This window comes from Macaca nemestrina, chromosome 9 (genome assembly GCF_043159975.1).
Source record: "Macaca nemestrina isolate mMacNem1 chromosome 9, mMacNem.hap1, whole genome shotgun sequence".
NCBI classification, from domain to species: Eukaryota; Metazoa; Chordata; class Mammalia; order Primates; family Cercopithecidae; genus Macaca; species Macaca nemestrina.
The window spans coordinates 38,405,830-38,426,168 of NC_092133.1; the positions used below are offsets into that span (position 1 = coordinate 38,405,830).

At 41.9% G+C, this 20,339-nt stretch overlaps 1 protein-coding gene across 50 annotated transcripts in view; it reads left to right on the forward strand.

Annotated features, from left to right (window-relative positions):
• Positions 1–20,339, forward strand: part of LOC105478501 (sorbin and SH3 domain containing 1) — a 253,390-nt gene that overhangs the window by 170,027 nt on the left and 63,024 nt on the right. For 43 of the 50 annotated variants that reach the window (XM_071069396.1, XM_071069405.1, XM_071069420.1 and 40 more), the window contains 4 exons: positions 8,882–8,929; positions 9,051–9,180; positions 11,540–11,654; positions 17,632–17,715. In XM_071069396.1, coding sequence (XP_070925497.1) covers positions 8,882–8,929; positions 9,051–9,180; positions 11,540–11,654; positions 17,632–17,715 — 377 coding nt within the window. The remainder of the gene's footprint in view (positions 1–8,881; positions 8,930–9,050; positions 9,181–11,539; positions 11,655–17,631; positions 17,716–20,339) is intronic. The other 7 variants (XM_071069430.1, XM_071069432.1, XM_071069433.1 and 4 more) reach the window with 1 other exon arrangement.

Sequence of the window (20,339 nt, forward strand, 5' to 3'; positions counted from 1 at the left end):
GAGTCTATTTGGTGTAGAGAGCCCAGTCTTTCTGTCTCATGGTACTGATTACCACACACAAGCATTGGTGAAAACACAACTGACTGAGTTGAGTTAGGGAGTTTTTTCAGAATAATTTTGACTAGTTGCAGTTTTTGATTTGTGCTTCATTTGGACTTGTGAACCCAGCCAAACTCGTAAGATAAGAGTTTCGTTTAAGGCAAAAAGCACAGAGCATGCAGAAGGCACAGTATCCCACGGACACAGGCAAAGGAAGGCCCACTTGAAGAAGTCCTGTGGAGGGGAGCAGTGGCTCCCATCGGACTAGAAGACTGCCTTAGGCCTGCCACAGGCAGCACCCACAGCTTCCACAGTCAGCTTGGCTGTTGGTCCAAAGACAAGGTTTCATGGCTGCACAGCCAGAGCTCCCGTGTCATCAGCCACCACACCTAGTAACCGCTGCTGATGATCGTGTCTGATTTTTGGCATGCATCGAGTCCAGCATATGAAGGAACTGAATTTCTTTTCATAGAGGCATAAACAGTAAGGGATGTCATGATAACTTGTCACATATAATTTAGAAGCAAACCTTACTATTTTTTAATTTTCAGAGACCGAAAGGAAGAAATAGTCTTAAAAAATAAAAAGGAAAAAATTAGATTGAACATAAAAAAATTAATAGCAAAGATGATTAGACTTTAACACAAGTTTCTAAAAAGACATCCTCCCTGGAGATCTTTTAAAAATAGGGTAAATTCCATCTCACGCCCCCACTCCTGCCTAGATGACATATCCAGGCATAGATCACTGATGTGTTCAATTAGATCAAGGCTTCTTACAAGTGAAGGAAACATTTGAGCTAGATCGTTTTAAATAATCACAGGGTTTTGGTTTTGAGGGGTTTTTTTTTTTTTTTTTAAACCATTTCAAGAGAGTCTCTGGATTTCTTAATCCTTGATTTGTGGTTTTCATGTTGTCTGTGAGCTCCGGCAGGTCCTCATCAGCCCTGTCCGTGGTGCTGCTCCAGCCCTGTGCTCCTCAGTAGGTGGCCCTGCGCTCTGTGCACATCCTTCTTAACATAGGAAAGATGTATGCCTTTCAAAGAAAGCCATTCAAGACAGATTGGCACCGAGTGGAGGCTCTACCCATAGATGTTAATGTGCATTAAGAAACAACGCTACTGAGAAATCTGAGCCATCATTCCAGAGTGTCTCTCCTGGGGAGAAGTTTGTTTTTACCGCTGGGTTTTTTGTTTGTTTGTTTGGTTTTAATTCAGGATTTGGAACTAGAATTATTTATGATAGACCTATCAAAGCCTAGCCTAAGGGCTGCCTTCCCTGTCTAAATTCTAGTTGTTTATGCGGTATAAAACAGACATTTCTGAAGATCTTGAAGCTGATTCTCCTCAGTAGTAAGCGACCGTGTGAAAGTTTGTTTATGCTGGCTTAGCAACCTTCTTTTTTCCCCCAGCTACAGTGAAAAAGCAAACTTCTGGCCAGACTTTTAGACTATAAATAGAGTTATCATGTCTCAGTCAATGAGGGTTAAACTGTTCTTTTTTAAAAAAGAAAACTGTAAATTCCAAGAAGGGGCAGTCACTTTTAGTCATTTTGTAATCTTGGAGACTGTTGTCTATGGGATGGAAGAGATGTTAGCAGAAGGCAGAGGGGCAAACTGTGCAGAAACAGCTTCAGAAATGCAGCCCCTACCTTCTCCCCTGCTGCTTTAAGGAACAGCAGTGTGGTGGCCAACATCTCAGCAGCCCAGAGTGGTAATCCTATTAATAATAATAGTCTTATAATGACATCACCACCACCTCAGTGACTATGTGGCTGTCATTAATTGAGCCCTTGCCACATACAAGGTTCTCTGCTGAATATATCACTATTGTTATCTCATTTTCATTCTCCCAGCAGCCCCGTGAAGTAACTCTTCATTTTATCAATGAGGAGTATTAGGCTCAGAGAGATTAAGTAATATATGCAAGATTACACAGTAAGTAGCAGAACCAGGATTCAAACCTAGGTGTTTGGGGCTCTATAAACATAGGCTTTTACTCACGCTGCTATACTGCCCTGCGGATTCCTTTCCCCCTCCTGACTCTGTGTTCTTGGTTGTCCTCTTCTTGCCCAGAGGCTCTCTGGTACCCGACTGCAGGCATTCAGCTTCCCCTGAGTCAGTCCTGCCTCAGTCTGCTAAGCCAGTACCTCCCAGATGGTGCCTGGGAATTTATAAATAGGGACCAGGCACAGTGGCTCATGCCTGTAATCTCAGCACTTTGGGAGGCTGAGGTGGGCGGATCACCTGAGGTCAGGAGTTCGAGACTAGCCTGGCCAACATAGTGAAACCCTGTCTTTACTAAAAATACAAAAAAAATTAGCCAGTGGGTGTGGTGGCAGGTGCCTGTAATCCTAGCTACTTGGGAGGCCGAGGCAAGAGAACCACTTGAATCTGGGATGCAGAGGTTGCAGTGAGCCAAGATTGCACCACTGCACTCCACCATGGGCGACAGAGTGAGTCTCTGTCTCAAAAAAAAAAAAAAAAAAGAAAGAAAGAAAGAAAGAAAGAATATATAGTTAGGAAAACTCCCCAAGTGATTGACAGACAGGATTGAGAACCACGGGGATGGGGAAATACTGGTCTTTCCCAGCCCCCAAAAAGAGGTGAAGAAAATTGGCCAGATGCAATTTTGGGAATATGGATATAGGATGAGAATGGAGAATGCAGATTTTAAAGAATTAGCGCCCCCTACTCTGAACATGCCCAAATGATGTTGGCTCACTTGGCACATTTGATGTCAAGAAGAGGGAAAATATTTTCAAATAATGGCTCAGAATTTGCAGCAGAACCAAATAACTGGTATGTTACTTCATGGTCCGTGGCCTCTCCTGACTTTCCATGGCCTGTGAGGACCCGCTGGACCATGTCAGCAAGAAGGTGAGTCCGGGTGAAGCCCCGAGACCAGCTTTTTTCCTGTGCTTTCGGATCCCTCTTCTACCACTTCAGGCTGGTGGTGGCCACTGCCACCTCTCAGTGATGTCCCTCAAGACACCACCTCTAGGCATCCCCAGGTTGTGGTGTCAAAATGGTCTGTCTCAGTGCTTCTTCCTCATTCCTAGAAGAGATTGCACTAAGGCAATGATTTAAAGATGCTCATCTTCTTAGGCACAGCTGTAGTTGAGTTAAAATAATTCTCTACTGGCCTTACAGGATTTGCAAGAATAGCTTTGTTTTGCTTGATTTCAAGCAAATAATTCTATTGTGAAGATGCTTGGCCAGGATCTGTGCCTCCTGCCCCAGACTCCAGCCAGTACTGCCCAGGGGAGGGGCCGAGTTGCTCTCCTAACGAGAGCCTCCCGGGAGATCTCCGCCTAGCAAGTGCAAAAGCCATTGACTGGCCTGCGGGATAGTTAAGAAACGTAGCAGTTACTCCCTTTGCACCTTCACAGCCCAGGAGTTCGATAGCAGATGAAGACGGTGAGTCTTCTTCTAACCCTATGGTTCTCCCAAACTTTCTCCTTTAACTTATTTTTTGCTCCACCTCATTCTCTTCTTCAGAGTTCTGTTTTTTCTCTGACTATGTCTTCTATAATTACTGTACACCCTAGCCTGATCTTTTTTTGCATTCTTTAGAACTTGATGCCACATCTGTAATCCCAGCTACTCAGGAGGTCAGGGCAGGGGGACCCCCTGAGCCCAGGATTTTGAGGCTGCAGTGAGTTACTCCCTCCAGTCTGAGCGACAAAGCGAAACCCTGTCTCTTAAAAAAAAAAAAAAAAAAAGAAAGAAAAAGAAAATAACTTGATGGCCTTTAGCTAAAATGTAGACAGCTTTGTAACGCTTTCCCCCAAGCTGGGCTTCCTGACGTCCTTGCCCTTTTGTTTGTTCTTCCCTTCCCACCCCACCCAGACTCAGTACCCAACTCTACATCTGTGTCTTTTCCCTTGACTACTATTTTTGTTCATGGGGGTCATGTATGACTATCTTTACCCTTTTATCCTTTCTCTTCCTAAGTGTGAGGGGTAAAGCCAGAGGAGGATTTAAGTTGAGCAGTGAAAGAAAGATTGTGTCAAAAATGAGCCATTAATATTTGGAAAATTGTTTTAAGTTTAAAAGCCTGAGAAATGCATAAAATTGAAATTTAATTGATACAGGCAAGTGGTTATGCAAATGATTTTTGTCCATCCTCCCATTTTAGTTAGTTATGTAGTTTTTCAGAACAACTTTCAACCAGTACTTTCTTCAGTTGTCTTTGAGATTTTTATAAATTAAAGAAAAAGCAACAGAAAAAAAAAGTGATTTGGAAGCTCATTTAAAGTCACTGTGCTTGAAAAAGCAATTATGTGGCTCCTGGCAGTTGTAGGAGAGTGGCTGTCCCCAAATTGAGCTACCAAGGACAGATTGCCAAAGCCCAGAGAAGAATCATTGTGTAAACATTAGAGCCCAGCAGGACCTTCAGAGGCCTAAGTGAGTTGTTTGCCCTGTGTAAATCCCATGCAGTGTTACAGCTTCCTGGAAATCACTGGCATAGGAAGGTCGGAGTGTTGCTGCCAAGGTTTGATGTCTGCTGCCTGGAGCTCTGAGGAGCACAATTAGCACGTGGTTCCACCATGAGCAGGAACCACAAGATTTCTGCACAGCTGAGCCCACTCTGGCATTGTTTTAAAGGCCTTTGGAGAAATACTGAAGGCAGAGCTTCAGGTGCTAGGTAATAGACAATTTGAGAAACATTTCATTTAACGTGTCTTAACTATGTTAAGCACACTTGTCTCATTTGGCTGGCTCTAGTGTGGAGAAATGCAGACATGCTCCTTACACTGTTTTCCCATTCCTTGGTATTTCTAACTGCATACCCATCTTCCCCATTGTGGACTTAGCCTCCCAGGAAAAGGCAGCAAGGAGCAGCAACTATTAATAAAAGGTGTACAGGCCAGGTGCGGTAGCTCATGCCTGTAATCCCAGGACTTTGGGAGGCTGAGGCAGGTGGATCACCTGAGGTCAGGAGTTCGAGACCAGCCTGACCAATATGGTGAAACCCTGTCTCACTAAAAATGCAAAAATTAGCTGGGCATGGTGGCGGGCGCTTGTAGTCCCAGCTACTTGGGAGGCTGCGACAGGAGAACTGCTTAAACCCAGGAGGCGGAGCTTGCAGTGAGCCAAGATCGCGCCACTGCACACCAGCCTGGGCAGCAGAGCAAGACTCTGTCTCAAAAAAAAAAAAAAAAAAAAAAGAAACAGATGTAGCAAGAGTGACTCAGTGTTACCCATTGTCCCTGGAGACCAGCAAGAGGAAAACTAGAAATGTGAGGCAACTCAGAAAACTTGCTTAAACATCACTGAGGGCGGGGGGGATGCAAAAATCGGGCAAAGGCTTCAGGGGCCGGAAATTGGCTCAGCCAACAGTGCAGTGCATGCCTTGAGTTTCAAGACAGCATCTTTCTCTACCTCTTCTATAAGAACATGGTAATAGAGTAGCCAGTCTTTCAGTTTTCCCAGGATTGGGCAGATGAAGCTGGGGTGAAAGAACACAGTGGGCATCTCTGTCCCGGGGCTACGAGATGACATAGGGAAGTGGAATCCGAAAGACCTTGAATCCATTTCTACTTTGTCTTTCTCACCCTGCAGCCAAGGGCAAATCTTCACAACCTACTTGGGCTTTAGTTTCCTTGTCTGTAAAATGAGGAACTTTGAGTTTTTTGCAAGGTTTAATTAAGTGAGATGACATTAGTAAATTACCAGCCATTGTTAGTCACTTAACAATGGGAGCTATAATTATTATTTTTATTCATAAGCTGAGGTAAAATATTCTTGCATTAGATTTACAAGACAAGCATCAAAAATTAAAAGAATAGATTTTACATGCCCTAGAACTTGTCCTGCGTTATAGTTGTTCAGATGAATCTATATGACTTCAGTTTGTCCTGTTAAAAGTTCATGAGCTGAAATCCACATAACAGAACCTGTGGATCTTTGAGAGAAATGAAAACTTGTTCACAGAGACTCCCCTGCTCCGTTTTAACCTGGCGTGGGTAAGATTTCTCTACCGACACTGAATAAGAAACAAGTGGCTTTTTTTTTTTTTTTTAGAGAGAAACTCTTGCTCTGTCATGTCACCCAGGCTGGAGTGCAATGGTACAGTCGTAGCTCACTGCAGCCTCAAACTCCTAGACTCAAGCCATCTTCCCACCTCAGCATCCCAAGTAGCTAGGACTGCAGCTGTGCGCCACCATGCGTGGCTAATTTTTAAAAATTTTTTGTAGAGATGGGATCTCGCTATGTTGCCCAGGCTGGTCTTGGATTTCTGGCCTCAAGACATCCTCCCTCCCCAGCTTCCCAAAGCATTGGGGTTACAGGTGTGAGCCACCAGTCCCGTCCAAGAAAGGAGCTTTAAGCACATTCAGTTCTTCAGACGCCTCTGTTACCTGCATCCCCCAACTCCAACTTTCCTGCTTCTCCTTCTCCTTTTCAAAGTACATACACTGTTAAACTTCCCAAGTAGTGCTCTTTTTTTCCCCATCTTACAAGAACTATTTCTCATTTTCTTCATCCTTTTTTTTTTGTTTTTTTCTTTTTGAGAGAGAATCTCACTCCATCACCCAGGCTGGAGTGCAGGGGCATGATCTTGGCTCACCCCAGCCTCCGCCTCTGGGGTTCAAGCAATTCTTCTGCCTCAGCCTCCCAAGTAGCTGGGACTACAGGCGCATGCCACCACGCCTGGCTACTTTTTGTATTTGTAATAGAGATGGGGTTTTACCATGTTGGGCAGGCTGATCTCAAACTCCTGACCTCAAGCAATACACCCACCTCAGCCTCCCAAAGTGCTGGGGTTACAGGCGTGTGCCACCACGCTCAACCAGTATTTCTTATTTTCTTCTAATAAACCTTCTAGAGTTCCACGTTAGAAAGCTCTAGAGAGAAACATTTTTTAAAGAGCTCAGGCTTAAAAAACAAAACGACGAAAAAAAAACCTCTGAATATTTAAATGCCACTCCTCTCCACCCAGTGAAAACTTTGATTCTTACTTCATGAACCAGGTAATAGTTATAAATTAACCTTCATCTCATCATCTACTAATAAGCTGTAATTTCTCCGTGAGATGTGCAGAGTTTTGAGCTAAAATGCTAGGCTACATTTTAAGCAGTGCATACATCAGCTTATAACTAAACTAACTTTTCATTCGGGCATTTTCATTGCAGCACTTTTTCTAATCAAGTCCCTGTAATCAAAGCTCATTTTTAGTTTTCTTTGACATCATGTCATTTTGTCAGTATAATCAGACGTTCTGTTTAAAAAAACAAAAAACTGGAAACACACAATTTTTCAGAATAATCTTTCAAAAAATCTTTTTCTGGATCCCACTTTATCTCCTTCCCCTGTTCTATTTTTAGAAGATAAATAAGCTTACACACTCACTTTAAAATAGTGAAAGGCTTATTGGTAGGAAAAAAACCTTAAGCCCTGTTCAACCTTGATATTGATAAATTCTTAAAAGTGAGGCAAGGAAGTAGGGGAAAAGGCACTTTGGTACCTGATGCCTGTCCCTTATTTGGGCCAAGGGAGACCTGAGACAAATAAAAATGGGGAAAAGAGGGGACAAGAAGTAGTGATTGTTAGAGAGGCTGTCTGAACTAATAGCAATGTTAGCTTATTTATATTTTACAAAATATTCTGGCCTTGTCTCTTCTGAAATTTCAAATGATTTGTATAGAAACAAGGACTTGATTAACACGAAGTCACCTCCATACAGTGAATTCTTTGACTTGGCTTTGCGGGTTAGTTCATGTGCTTTGCTAAAGTTGTCATGAACTTTAGGGAAGGAGTTGGGTCTTCATTCCATGTATGTGAATTTTGAATCCAGATTAGCAAGATGTTAGAACACGGGAAAGGCTATTTCAGACTAACTTGTTTTGGAGTAGTGCTTTGGAGGGATCATCATGGATGTAGTGACTAGATAGAATGCATTTTCGGGACAGTCCCACTTTAAAAACCTGTTCCCATCGATGTGCCTGTGGTCTGATTTTTAGTTCAGAAAGTACAACCACTTCCACAAGGGGTTCAGATCTTTATACATTCTGCAAGTTTTAGAACCCAGTGTCAAGCCTACATAGGGATGTGTGTCATGCCTTTGGAGAGCCACCTCCCACCATAGAGACACGTGTGAGTTTGATTTGTTCCAGAGTTGCAGTTTAGATACTCACTCTGAGTAGTACCTTTGCAGAGGAAGCCGTTTAACCATGGGTCCCTTGTGTTCCAAGGAAACAAATCTACTCAGGGAACCAGATTGAGGTGGAATCAAAACAAATTTTGATGAAGATTTTCTTAAATTCTTCCCTTAGCTGCAGAACTTCTTTGTTAATGATGTGTATGAAAGCTTACCATATAAAACAGGTCAAAGCTGAGGCAAGGAGCTAGAAAACCCACCTTCTGGGCATCTCCTTCCCATCCAGTAGCAGCCCGAGGCCCTGCTAAGAGGCCTTTCAAGACATTGTTGAACTTGGTGGGCTTAACCATACACTGAGCTGGCGCAGCTGGGGATCCATCTCAGCCCCTGCTTCCCATTCAGCCAGACCCAGACCCTGCATTCCAGCTTGGTTGTGTGGATCCTCTGGAGGAGGACCCTTGGCTGTTTGTCCCCATGCATTTCTTGATGTCAGGCAGCAGCATCCGCCAGTTGTGACTGTCCTGCCTGGACTACAGGTTTGGTTGGATGTGCTCTACAAACCTTGCTCCTCTCAAACGTGCGCTGCCGTGGTGTAGCTTCCGGCGCTTCACTCTACCTCTCTCTGCTGGGATCCCTAGTGGGGCTGGATGCTTGTACCGGACTGTGGAAATGGGGAACATACAACTTGGTTCTCTTACCTTCGCCAGACTTCTCCTGATTACGTTTTGTTTTGTTCAATAGATGATGATTCAGATCTGTACTCTCCCAGATACTCGTTTTCTGAAGACAGTAAGTGACTTCGAATAACCTGGTTGTGGGGGAGGAAGGGAAAGTGGTGGATGAAGGAAGATAATCACCCTGTTTTCAGTTTTCGTGAGTTTTAAGTCTTTTATCTGCACTCTTTCTCCAGCAAAATCTCCCCTTTCTGTGCCTCGCTCAAAAAGTGAGATGAGCTACATTGATGGTGAGAAGGTAGTCAAGAGGTCGGCCACGCTACCCCTCCCAGCCCGCTCTTCCTCACTGAAGTCAAGCCCAGAAAGGTAAGTGCCCGCTTGTCTCTCATTCATCCAGCCTGGGCCTCGTCAGTGTTCATTGAGACCTAGGAGCCTCCATTCTTAAGAATGTGGAATTTGAGTCTGTCCCCTGTCACCTGTAGCAGTGACTTCTTATTTCTTAGCCTCAATGTCCTCCTCTGTCAAATGGGGATAAAAATAGCGTGGTTCCTAGTAAGGATAGTGCGAGGATAAAATGAGATAATGCATGTAAACATTCCTGGTAGCCCTTGGCTCAGAGTATGGGCTTAATTAATATTGACTATCATTATCATCACTTTTTACATTTTCACAAGAGAAATCTTAACTGCAAGATTTGTCACATGTTGTCACATTCTTTGTGCATACTGTGTTCACATATTCATAGCAATGACTATAACTTTAAAAAGAAGCCACACTTTTTAATGTCCATTTACTCATACAACATGTATTATTGAGACATAAGCCTTGGACTTGTTCTAGTGGCGACATTAATAAATCTCTTAAAACGCCAGCACCAAACAACACAGTTTTCTTCTTCTTGAGTTTTTTTTGCTTGTTTGTTTGGTTTTTTTTTTTTTTTGAGATGGAGTTTTGCTGTGTTGCCCAGGCTGGAGTACAGTGGTGCGATCTCTGCTCACTGCAACACTCTGCCTCCTGGGTTCGAGCAGTTCTCATGCCTCAGGCTCCCAAGTAGCTGGGACTACAGGTGGGCACCACCACTTGCGGTTAATTTTTGTGTTTTTTTAGTAGAGACAGGGTTTCACCATGTTGGCTAGGCTGGTCCCAAACACCTGACTTGAGTTCTTATCCCTAAAAATGCCCTCTGAAGCAACTTTCTCATGCTATTTGGACAGGTGTTCCATGCATCTTCCAGCCCCAACTTACACCACTTCTCAACTCACAAAAGGCTCTGGCCAAACAAAATTATTTACTTCTTCCTTAAATACACATCCAATTTCATACCTCTGTACCTTTTCCAATCTCATAGACAAATTAATGGCTGTTTTAAAAGCACCACACAAACTTAAGTGGCATCTGCCTGAGGGGTTTGATAATTAATTTGAAAAGAAAGCTGGGTATACCTGCAAATCCCTTATAGGTGCCTTCATCCGGAACCCACTGGGTGTGTTCTCTGCAGATGTATTATGGAAGGATATAGGTATATAAAAATCATTATCTGCCTTCAAGAAGTTTACAGCCTTGCATGAAAAACTTAATATAATCACAGAGCAAAGTACAGTAATGCACAAATAAAAAATTTGCAAAATAGAGCTTAGAGTAACCAAAACAGCTTGGTACTAGCATAAAAGCAGACATGTAGACCAATGGAACAGAATAGAGAACCCAGGAACAAATCCACACACTTATTGTGAACTCATTTTCCACAAAGGTGCCAAGAACACACACTGGGGGAGAGACAGTCCCTTCAGTAAGTGGTGCTGGGAAAACTGGCTATGCAGAAGACTGAAGCTAGACCCCCGTCTCTCACCATATATCAAAATCGGTTACTGACTTGAATCTAAGGTCTCAAACTATGAAACTGCTATAAGAAAACATTAGGGAAAATCTCCAGGACATTGGTCTGGGCAAAAATCTCCTGAGTAATACTTCACAAGCACAGGCAACCAAAGCAAAAATGGACAGATGGGATCATATCAAGTTAAAAAGTGTTTGTACAGCCAAGGATACAATCAACAATGTGAAGAGGTAACCCAGTTACCTCTTCCCTATTCCAGTATGGAACAGGGAAGAATGCAGTTATGGTAGCAGCTAACATTTATTGTGTGGTTACCATGGGCCTGGTACTCTGCTCAGTGATTTACATGCGCTGTCTCATGTAAATTGTTTAGTCTTTACAACAACCCCATTTTTCAGATGAGGAAACTGAGATACCAAGAGGTGAAATACTTGTCTAAGATCACCTCGCTAGCAAGGGGTGTGGCAGGATTTGAACCACAGTCAACTGGCTCCAGGACCTGTGTTCTCTCTCACTGCGCTAGTGTGAGTGGGAAGTACAGGCATGTCTGTGGAATGAAAAGCCCATGAGAGTGAAGCAAGGTGAAAGATTTTTCCAGAGCCAGCTTTGATGCTGCTGCCACCTCCTTTCCTGTTGCTTTCTCCTCTCCCCTTCCTGGTGCCTGGTTTTGAGCACAGGACATCTCAAACCTTTTGTGAAGCGAACACCAAAGTTTAACTGGTTGTTTTGAGAAGCAAACCAGCACAACTAAATTGTTCACCCTGACTCCGATTTTATGCTTTGGATATAAAGTTCTTTGATTACACTGCAGCCATCCAAAGTCAGACTGTGTCAGAAGCGAATGCCAGTTGTCATGAAAATAGCTCTAATAGAATTTTCTTTCTACAGAAATGACTGGGAACCCCCAGATAAGAAAGTAGATACAAGAAAATACCGTGCAGAGCCCAAAAGCATTTACGAATATCAGCCGGGCAAGTCTTCCGTTTTGACCAACGAAAAGATGGTAATGTGCATATTAAAGTTCTTTTGTCTCACCTTGCCCATGTTCTTTAATCAGAATGCATTGTGCAGTTGGATTACATTCTTTCCCCCTTGAGACAGACTTGCTTTGTTTTGAAGATAATGACAAAAATGAAATACTTTTACCATTTTCATTTTTGCAGGTGTTCATAAAACAAGTCCCGCGAGTCTGCTTTTAAAAAATCCTCTTACTGTGGCTCTGTTGCTCTTTTTGTGCATGGTTTTAACTAATATTAATTTTTCTACTAACATAAAGATTGATTTTGCTGCTGTCTTTTTTTAAATGTCTAAGTGTTCATTTATCAGGCTTGTCATTAAGTGGACTGAAGTCCAGTTTTTTTTAAGTGACTCTGAACAGGCATAAATTTTGTACAAGTTGCTAGAACATCATTAAAAGCTACATAACTAATAGGATGTTGTGACTTGGAAAAAAGGCCCCAGGCTGTTAGAATCTATCTTTTAGGTCTTCCTTTTCTGACAAGTGCGATATTGCGGACTAATTTCATATTCGACCTGGTTTATGATTCCCTATAACAGTTCACATCTCTAAGCAATTTTGAGTGGGGGAAATGGTGTGTATGCATATAGCAGACCACCCTGGAAAAGCGGCCTCTTCTGTGAAGCAGGGAGAATTCTTACACATTCAGTAGTTTCATACCTGCCAATCATGCGTCCTTTTATTCACCCTTCATTAGGAAAAGCTGGTTTGGAATTGTGATCCTAGTTAAGGGGTTCTCCAAAGCTTCATAAACATTGCAGTCCTCCAGCGGGACAGCAGGATGGAATTATTATGCTGGGGGTTGGTTTTTATTAAAATATGGTCACCACAACATGTGCAGAATAAGCAGGCCTCTGAAATGCAGGCTCCAATTATGTTCCCTTTGCCTCTTCGGCTCTACATGTTTTGAAAGAAGAATCGATTTGACTTCTACTGAGATAAAAATGTGACATCTCTAAAAGAACTGAACGATAACTCATTTTAATTAGGAAAAAAGGTCAACAGGTCACAGACATACTTGGAGTTGTCGTTCTGTAGCGTTCACCATCCACCACAGTTATTTCAAGCAGAAAGTTCAGAGAGGAGCACAGAGTTTTACCACTGCCCTTCTTTGGAGGTTCTCTGCTGTTAGAAGATACCGTACGTAAGAAACGTGGAAGGTAACCTTGCACCCAGGTGCCCCTGCAAAGAAAGTCATGCTCCTTGGGTTTATTTCCAACATTAATAATAAGTCTGGGACCCACCATTACATATGAATACATTTAAATGATTTCAGGGACTCTGTAGACCTTTGGGTGTTTTTGTCTTGGCAGTATCACCGTTTATAGTTTTTCATGGCTCTTACTGAAGGCTCCCTTTTCTCAATTTCTCCTTTGTTTCCAGCTCCTTTCCCTGGTTCTTAGTCATTTAACCACTACTGAGAACTAGGAAAGACAACATAGTTTTGTTTTTCTCATTGATACTGCAGTAGTTTATGAGAATCTTCCATACCACACTTCTTGGGATCATTTACGTTGTTTTTACAGACCCTGAAAAGTAACACATAGTGCCCCACGGGGCCCTCTTGGAGAATGGTGGTGAGCATGCACATGGATTGCAAAGCTGCTCTGTGTAGTACCAAGCCCTAGGCCAAGCCACTAATGGGGCTTGAACACCCAAGGCAGGCCAGGGCGGAGTAGGAATGTCCAATAGTTTCACCCAATTTAGCTCTGTTCCTCCAAAGAGAAGTTTTAGTTGAATCTTAATCTTTTGACAGTCTGCCCTTCACAGTAGTCGAATTCATCCTTTATGTTTGATTTCATTTCCTGCTATTTTTATCACATGGACAGAAAAGGTGAAGTGTGAGTTTCAGCATGCGAGTCTTGGCTTTTGGTATCTAGTATCTGGTTTGCCAGAATCTGAGCATACACCCCCAAAACACACACTTGCATTGTTAACTGTGGGTAAGTATACTCACTAGTGACAGATGTAGAATCTAAGCCTGCTCTCAGATACTCACTACCTCATTTTGGGAGAAAAACTGCTTTTTCCATTTGAGGTACTGATGTCTGCTTGACTCTGGCAATTTAAATTGTGACTTCATAGGCACATCTATGCATGGTTAGCAGGAGAGGTTGCCCTGGAGCTCACCTTGCCCCTGGAGCATACTCAAATCATTCCAGAAAGATGGAAGAAACACTGTACTGCCTTCAAAACTCCCTACAGAAGACTTACAACCTTGATGACCTAGTCATCTATTTGAAAGACTCATATGAAGGTCTTTTTTTTTTTTTTTTTTTTTTTTGAGATAGGGTCTCACTCTATCACCCAGGCTGGAGTGCAGTGATGTGATCATGGCTCACTGAAGCCTTGACCTCCCAGGCTCAGGCAATCCTCTCACTCTCAGCCTCCCAAGCAGCCGGGGCTACAGGCATGCACCACCATCCCCAGCTAATTTCTTTCTTTGTTGTTTTTTTTTTGAGACGGAGTCTTGCTCTGTAGCCCGGGCTGGAGTGCAGTGGCCAGATCTCAGCTCACTGCAAGCTCCGCCTCCCGGGTTTACGCCATTCTCCTGCCTCAGCCTCCGGAGTAGCTGTCTTTCTTTGTTTTTTTGAGACGGAGTCTCGCCCTGTTGCCCAGGTTGGAGTGCAGTGGTGCAATCTCAGCTTACTGCAATCTCTGCATCCCGGGTTCATGCTCTTCTCTTGCCTCAGCCTCCCGAGTAGATGGGATTACAGGCATGCACCACCACACCCAGCTAATTTTTGTATTTTTAGTAGAGATGAGGTTTCACCATGTTGGCCAGGCTGGTCTTAAACTCCTGGCCTCAAATGATCCGCCCACCTCTGCCTCCCAAAATGTGGGATTACAGCCGTGAGCCACCGTGCCTGGCCCCAGCTGATTTTTTTTTTTTTTGGTAGAGATGGGGTCTCACCATGTTGTCCAGGCTGGTCTCAAACTCCTCGGCTCAAGCAATCTACCCCTCTTGGCCTCCCAAAATGCTGGGACTATAGACTTGAGCCACCAAGCCTGGCACGTATGAGGGTCTTTATCTCTGTTTGGTCCCCTCTTATCATAGTAGGATACCTTTTTCTCTTCTAGCCTTGGAATTGGAGATCTATTGGTCAGTCCTTGCTTTGTCAAAAATGACCTTTTTCAGGACTCATTCTTCATCATACCTTCCTCTAAGTCTCTTACAGAAGTTCAGCTCAGTTAAATACATATATATATATATATATATATATATATATATGTGTGTGTGTGTGTGTGTGTGTGTGTGTGTGTGGTAGGACAGATAGATATTAAAAGAGTGATTACAGACACAGTATACATTTGGAAGTGTAAAACAAGGGGATTTATGCAGCTTGGTTTCTTCCCAGTTCACCCTCACTTTGAGTTCCTTCCCTGACTTTTCAGCGTGGTCATTTAGCCCTGCTTTAGCTTGGTGTCATCGCAAACTTAGTGGGCCTATCCCCCTGTGATGTGGAATATGAAAAGGGGAATGTGGTATAGTGTAAAGAACACTGGACTAGGAATTGGAAGATCGGGTGGGTCAAATGTGATAATATGGGTACAGTAACTATGAATATTAATAAAGTACTACACAGACATACCACATTCAGGTGATTTATTTAATTGGAATTTGAAGCTGGTCTCTGGCTTCTATTCAAGAAGCAAAACTGTCTTTGAGGAGAAGCTGGCAATTTTCTGGTGAGTTACCTGCCCTTTTCCAAGGATTTTTTTTTTTTTTTTTTTTTTTTTTTTTTTTTGAGCTGGGAGAATAGCCTGTGGTACTAAGGAACTTCCCCAGGCGTTATGGAATTTTCCTTGTCTGCCAGGCCAGAGTTCCTGCTCTGTGTCCAGAAGGATGTTTTTCTATTGGTCTGTTCCATAACAGGATCCACAGCTGAGCTATACTTGGCAGAATCAAATGCAGATGTGAGGGCTGTGTGGTATCACCTTTTTAGCTTTATCTCTGGGCAGCTCAAAGGACTGAGGCTGGTTGCTCTCACCCATCGCTGTTTGACATAACCTCCTGATTCTATTATGGGCACAGCATTAACCTCCACAGTAAAACAATCTGCAGACAACCTTTGGGAATAAAATGAGTTAATTACTTCGGGATCATGAGTACCAAAACTTTCAGGCAGTTTCCCAAAAGAGTTGGTACATTTTATTTAAGAAAAGAGAAAAAAAGCCTAACCATCCCCAGAGGGCAGTTTATAAATAATCTTTGTAAAAATAACAAACATGAAATAGATTTCATGAAACCCCATCATAGTAGGATCTAGAAAGTCCCAGTGTCTAAATTGCCACTCCTGAATAGTTGTGTTTTTGTACATATCGTACCTCCTTTTGCTGAATTGAATAAATATAGAATCCATTTACTACAGAGAGAGCAAGCCTTCTCCTTCAGGATTTAAACCCTAAGTCCCTAAAGACAACTGGAGGAGGTTTTATCTGCATGCAGGAGGACAGGCCTTGTGTTTCAGTATGTATTTCCCTCCGATTTCAACCTAGCTTGATTTCAGTTAAAGGAAGGTTCCCTGCTGTATGTCCATATCGTCCTCTACCTGTAGCAAAAGTGAAAGTAATGCTAAAGATTCTTTTAAAGATCTTAGAAAAAGGGATTGGTAAAGGTCACTAAGAAAGTTAGCAGCCATTTCTACAAGCTGCAAAGGGGATGTTAACTATGTTGTGAGAAAAGTATAGTCAAGAAGAGCTGGTTTGTGAAGCACTAGCATTAAAGACCTGCACACCAGACATGGCAACCCCCTACCTCAGATGTTATAGCCCAGAAGTAGTGAAGTTTGTTGTGCAGTGTTTTCAATCTCAGTAGAAAGTGTATGCATTTTATATTTCAGGTTATTGTAGAAAATCACCCCAACCCTCTTTTCGTGATTACCAAACTTTTTTGAAACATATATACATATTTAATTAGTCATGAACCTCAAACACTTTTGCCTGATGTAAACATTTCTCCAATTTATTAAGGGGAAAACCTGATTTGCTTTGCACGCGTTCGTTTTCCAACGAGTTTCTTCCAGAAACACGTGTTATTCCATGAAATAGGTGCCAGAACTTTATTTGGTTAAATATTATATCCCATGGAATCAAATTATCAGTCTATTGATACCTCATAGTATTATATAAAGTGAGAAATCTAACTTATTTTTGTCACATAACTCAGAAGTTTTTTCCCCTTTGTTCTGTTATCTGTCTTGTCTAGCTTTTCTTTCACTTTATTTTTTCCCAATTCTTTAACATTTATTTGTTAAAATACGAAGTATATTCTGTCTGTATTCATCCACCATGGATGCTTGTTTAAAATGTTTTTTTCACTGTGTCCTCTGTCTTTACTTATATCATTTTTCACTTTTACTTTACTATGTACGGGACATGGTTTCCTACCTACTCATGTGCCATTAAAGATGCAGTATTAACCAATTGGCTTTTATAAAGTGTCAATATTTGCGTTTATTTCGAAAACCTTAAGGTGGCTTTGCAAATAAGTACTAAAGTTGTACTAGCCCATAAAAATCTGCTCTACTCAACTGGCATAGATGGCTAAATGTTTGGTGTGCTCACCAGGTAATTTGCTCATAACTAATAGTTCTTTGTAAAGGGCTTTCTTTTCTTCGACATTACTGAAGATTATTGCGGAATGCTGTTATGCCCAGATTCAGACTTGTTGTGTGGGCAGCAGTGTGGTACAGAGCTGTCCATCTGTAGTCCATTTTCTTCTGCCTTAGGGCTGAGAATGATTCACTCACTGTCCCCTGCCTCAATTTCCCTGTTTTTGTAAACCTGTCCTCTCCCTCCTGTTTTTGCTGTTGTCAGTAAAAACAGATGATTGCTGCTGTTGAATGCAGCTGCTATATATACCTGGAAACCACTGCATCTCTACTGGCCTGTTCCTATGTAATCTTTGCATAATGTTATCCTTCTCTTTCTTCCATTTCCCTATCACCAACCCCTATAGAGTCGGGATATAAGCCCAGAAGAGATAGATTTAAAGAATGAACCTTGGTATAAATTCTTTTCGGAATTGGAGTTTGGGAAACCGGTAAGTTTAATAGCTTCAGTGGTTATACACCTTTTAAACTAATGCTGTGGATGCATTGTTGCTGCTAAAGAATCAGATGTTTGTAAGGAATTCAGAAAGCAGGGAGCAGTCATGTTAGTTGTCCGTAGTGGGATTGTCTATTCTCACTACAACCTCTAAGCTTTCCTTTGCCTTACTTCACTGAGAAAGGATAGTGAGCTCTGGAAGTATATCTTGCTGGAATATCCCAGAGAAACACAAATAATAATCATTGCTTGTCTTAGACCTCCCCCGACTAACAACAAGTATCACATGCCTTGTGGATGGCATTATTTCAGTCACTGGTTCACTTCCTTGACCAAAGTCTTTATGGCCTGTGAAAGACAAGCTGAAAATGCATTACACACTGAGAAGACCAGCATTGTCTCTGCTTTAAATAGCATTTGTAAAAGCACATATGTAAATGAAGTCCCAGAACAGGCCAACAAGGACCTCTTTACACAGATGTGACCCACAAATGCAACCCCATTATAGGTGACTTTTAGGGGATGATTTCTATTTCCCAAAGTTTGAAATGAGAGTAAGGAATTTGAGCATATTTAGTATTCAGCCTACTCTTGCCCCATGATATCTCTGAATCGGCTCTGGTACAAATTGACTTTTGGCACTTAAAGGAGGATTTTCTTAGCCTTGCACCCAAAGGAATATAAAATAGAAGGGAGAATTGAGCTCATCCTTCCTCTAGAGATAACTGGAAACTGACTTTAAAACTCTAGTTACTTTAAAGTCTTAATTATTATAGCTGCAAAAAGAATTTACAGGTAGAGGAGTTAAGTGTATAAACACATTTTATTCAATGATTGTATGAGACTTTAAGCATTGGATCCAGCTTTTGAGTTTCTATGGTCTGGATGATAGTTTTATTTGCAGACAGGAATGAATTTTATAGTTCAGTAAAATGTCTTAAGATTTTTTATTAAAACAAAGACAAAGAGAAATTAAGCTAGTGCTTAGGAATTGCTCTTTGATTTGGCGGTGCTGAGCTTTGAAAGTTCAGGCATCTTCTGAGTTAAGAGCACCAGACTTGCAAACAGCCTGCTTGTTCCTCTCTTCTGGTCCCTCCTAGACACTGTCTCCCGATAGCAGCTGAGCTGTCCTGGATGAACAGCGCCACCTAGTGACCAGTGGAGAGGGACGCATCTGACCCAAAGTCTGCACCCTCCTTCTCCCCTTCCCAAAGCATTGGTGCACACCTCATTTCTTCTCCTTCCTCTCCTTTTTTTCCCCCCTCTGCTGTTCACCATTCAGACATCAGTTAAGTCTACCTCAGGAAATCTTTTCCATGTGCAGTATTTAACAGTCTCCTAACCCTTTCACTTTTCTTCTTTTTCTTAAAACCTGGTCAATTATGTCACCAAGAAAAGCTTTTGCTATGTGTAGTTGTCTCCCCACCCCCAAAACAGACCATGATTGGTATATGAAACAATAATGCCACACTTTAATCAAGGAGAGCAAAAGCTATTAAATTACATTTCATAGAGTCCGTGTCATTGCTTTTTGAAGTCTGTTTCAGAATCCACGAATTTCTGCCTATCTCATCTGCCAAACAGCTAAATCAGGTTTGTCTAAAATGTTAGCTTTCAGGAAACATGGTGGAACTTTTTCCTAATTAGTTGTGAATGTTTTACTAAATCTATCATTACAAATAATTTTTGAGGATAATATATAGTATTTTGATGCCAGCATACATTAAATAGTCTCCATGCATAGCTTGATAAATTAACAGTATTGCTGCCAAAAACTTCACTCCAGGTACCACACATCTAACTTCAAACAAATGTTGAGAACGCAGTCCAGTTGTATACTGGGGCCTTCCTCTAGCTTGTATCCCTACCCCATTGCTCTAACTGCCTCTTAATTATTTAAAGACTCAGAGATGCTTTTTCAAAATAGCATTTTCTCTGAAGCCACATGCATTCTTTGCACAGGCCTCAGAGTTCTTCTAATGAGACTGTTCCTTTTTGTGTAGGTCTTATTTTAAAAGGTAATACTTGTGAAGACTTGCCAAATTAACTAAATCAATGCCCATATCCTGAGGAATAGCCCTGAAATGAACAGCTCTTTATGGTCTGAGGCATCCTAATGGTGGGCTTATGACCTAGTTGAACCAACAGGGTTTGGGAGGAAGGTGTGGTAAGGAAAAATTTTTTCTTCACTTACTACTCAAACCACTCTGCCACAAAAGAATAAGAGACATAAATAAATAAAGTGGCATAAACCATGGAAGTTGTTTTGGAAAGTTTTTCAGCCATTCAGAAGCAGAATCAAAACTACCAGATCATGGGAATTAGCATTTCTACTTTTTTTTTTTTTTTTTGTCACACCAACTGGGAACCACTTTCCCCCAGTAAAGCCTGTCAGAACTTTGACACTAGACATTTACCCTGAACTCCTTGCTTCCTCCACCCCTTCGCTTAAACCACCCAAAACGAACTGAAATTTCAGCAGGATTCTCACTAAAAAGATACCTTTTTAGCTCCAACAAGTTGTTAGAATAGCAAATAGTTCAAGACTCCAGGGACCATTTTTGGATGGATTATTTAAAACCAGTTTAATTTGTAAACACTGTCCTGTTTATTGCAGTA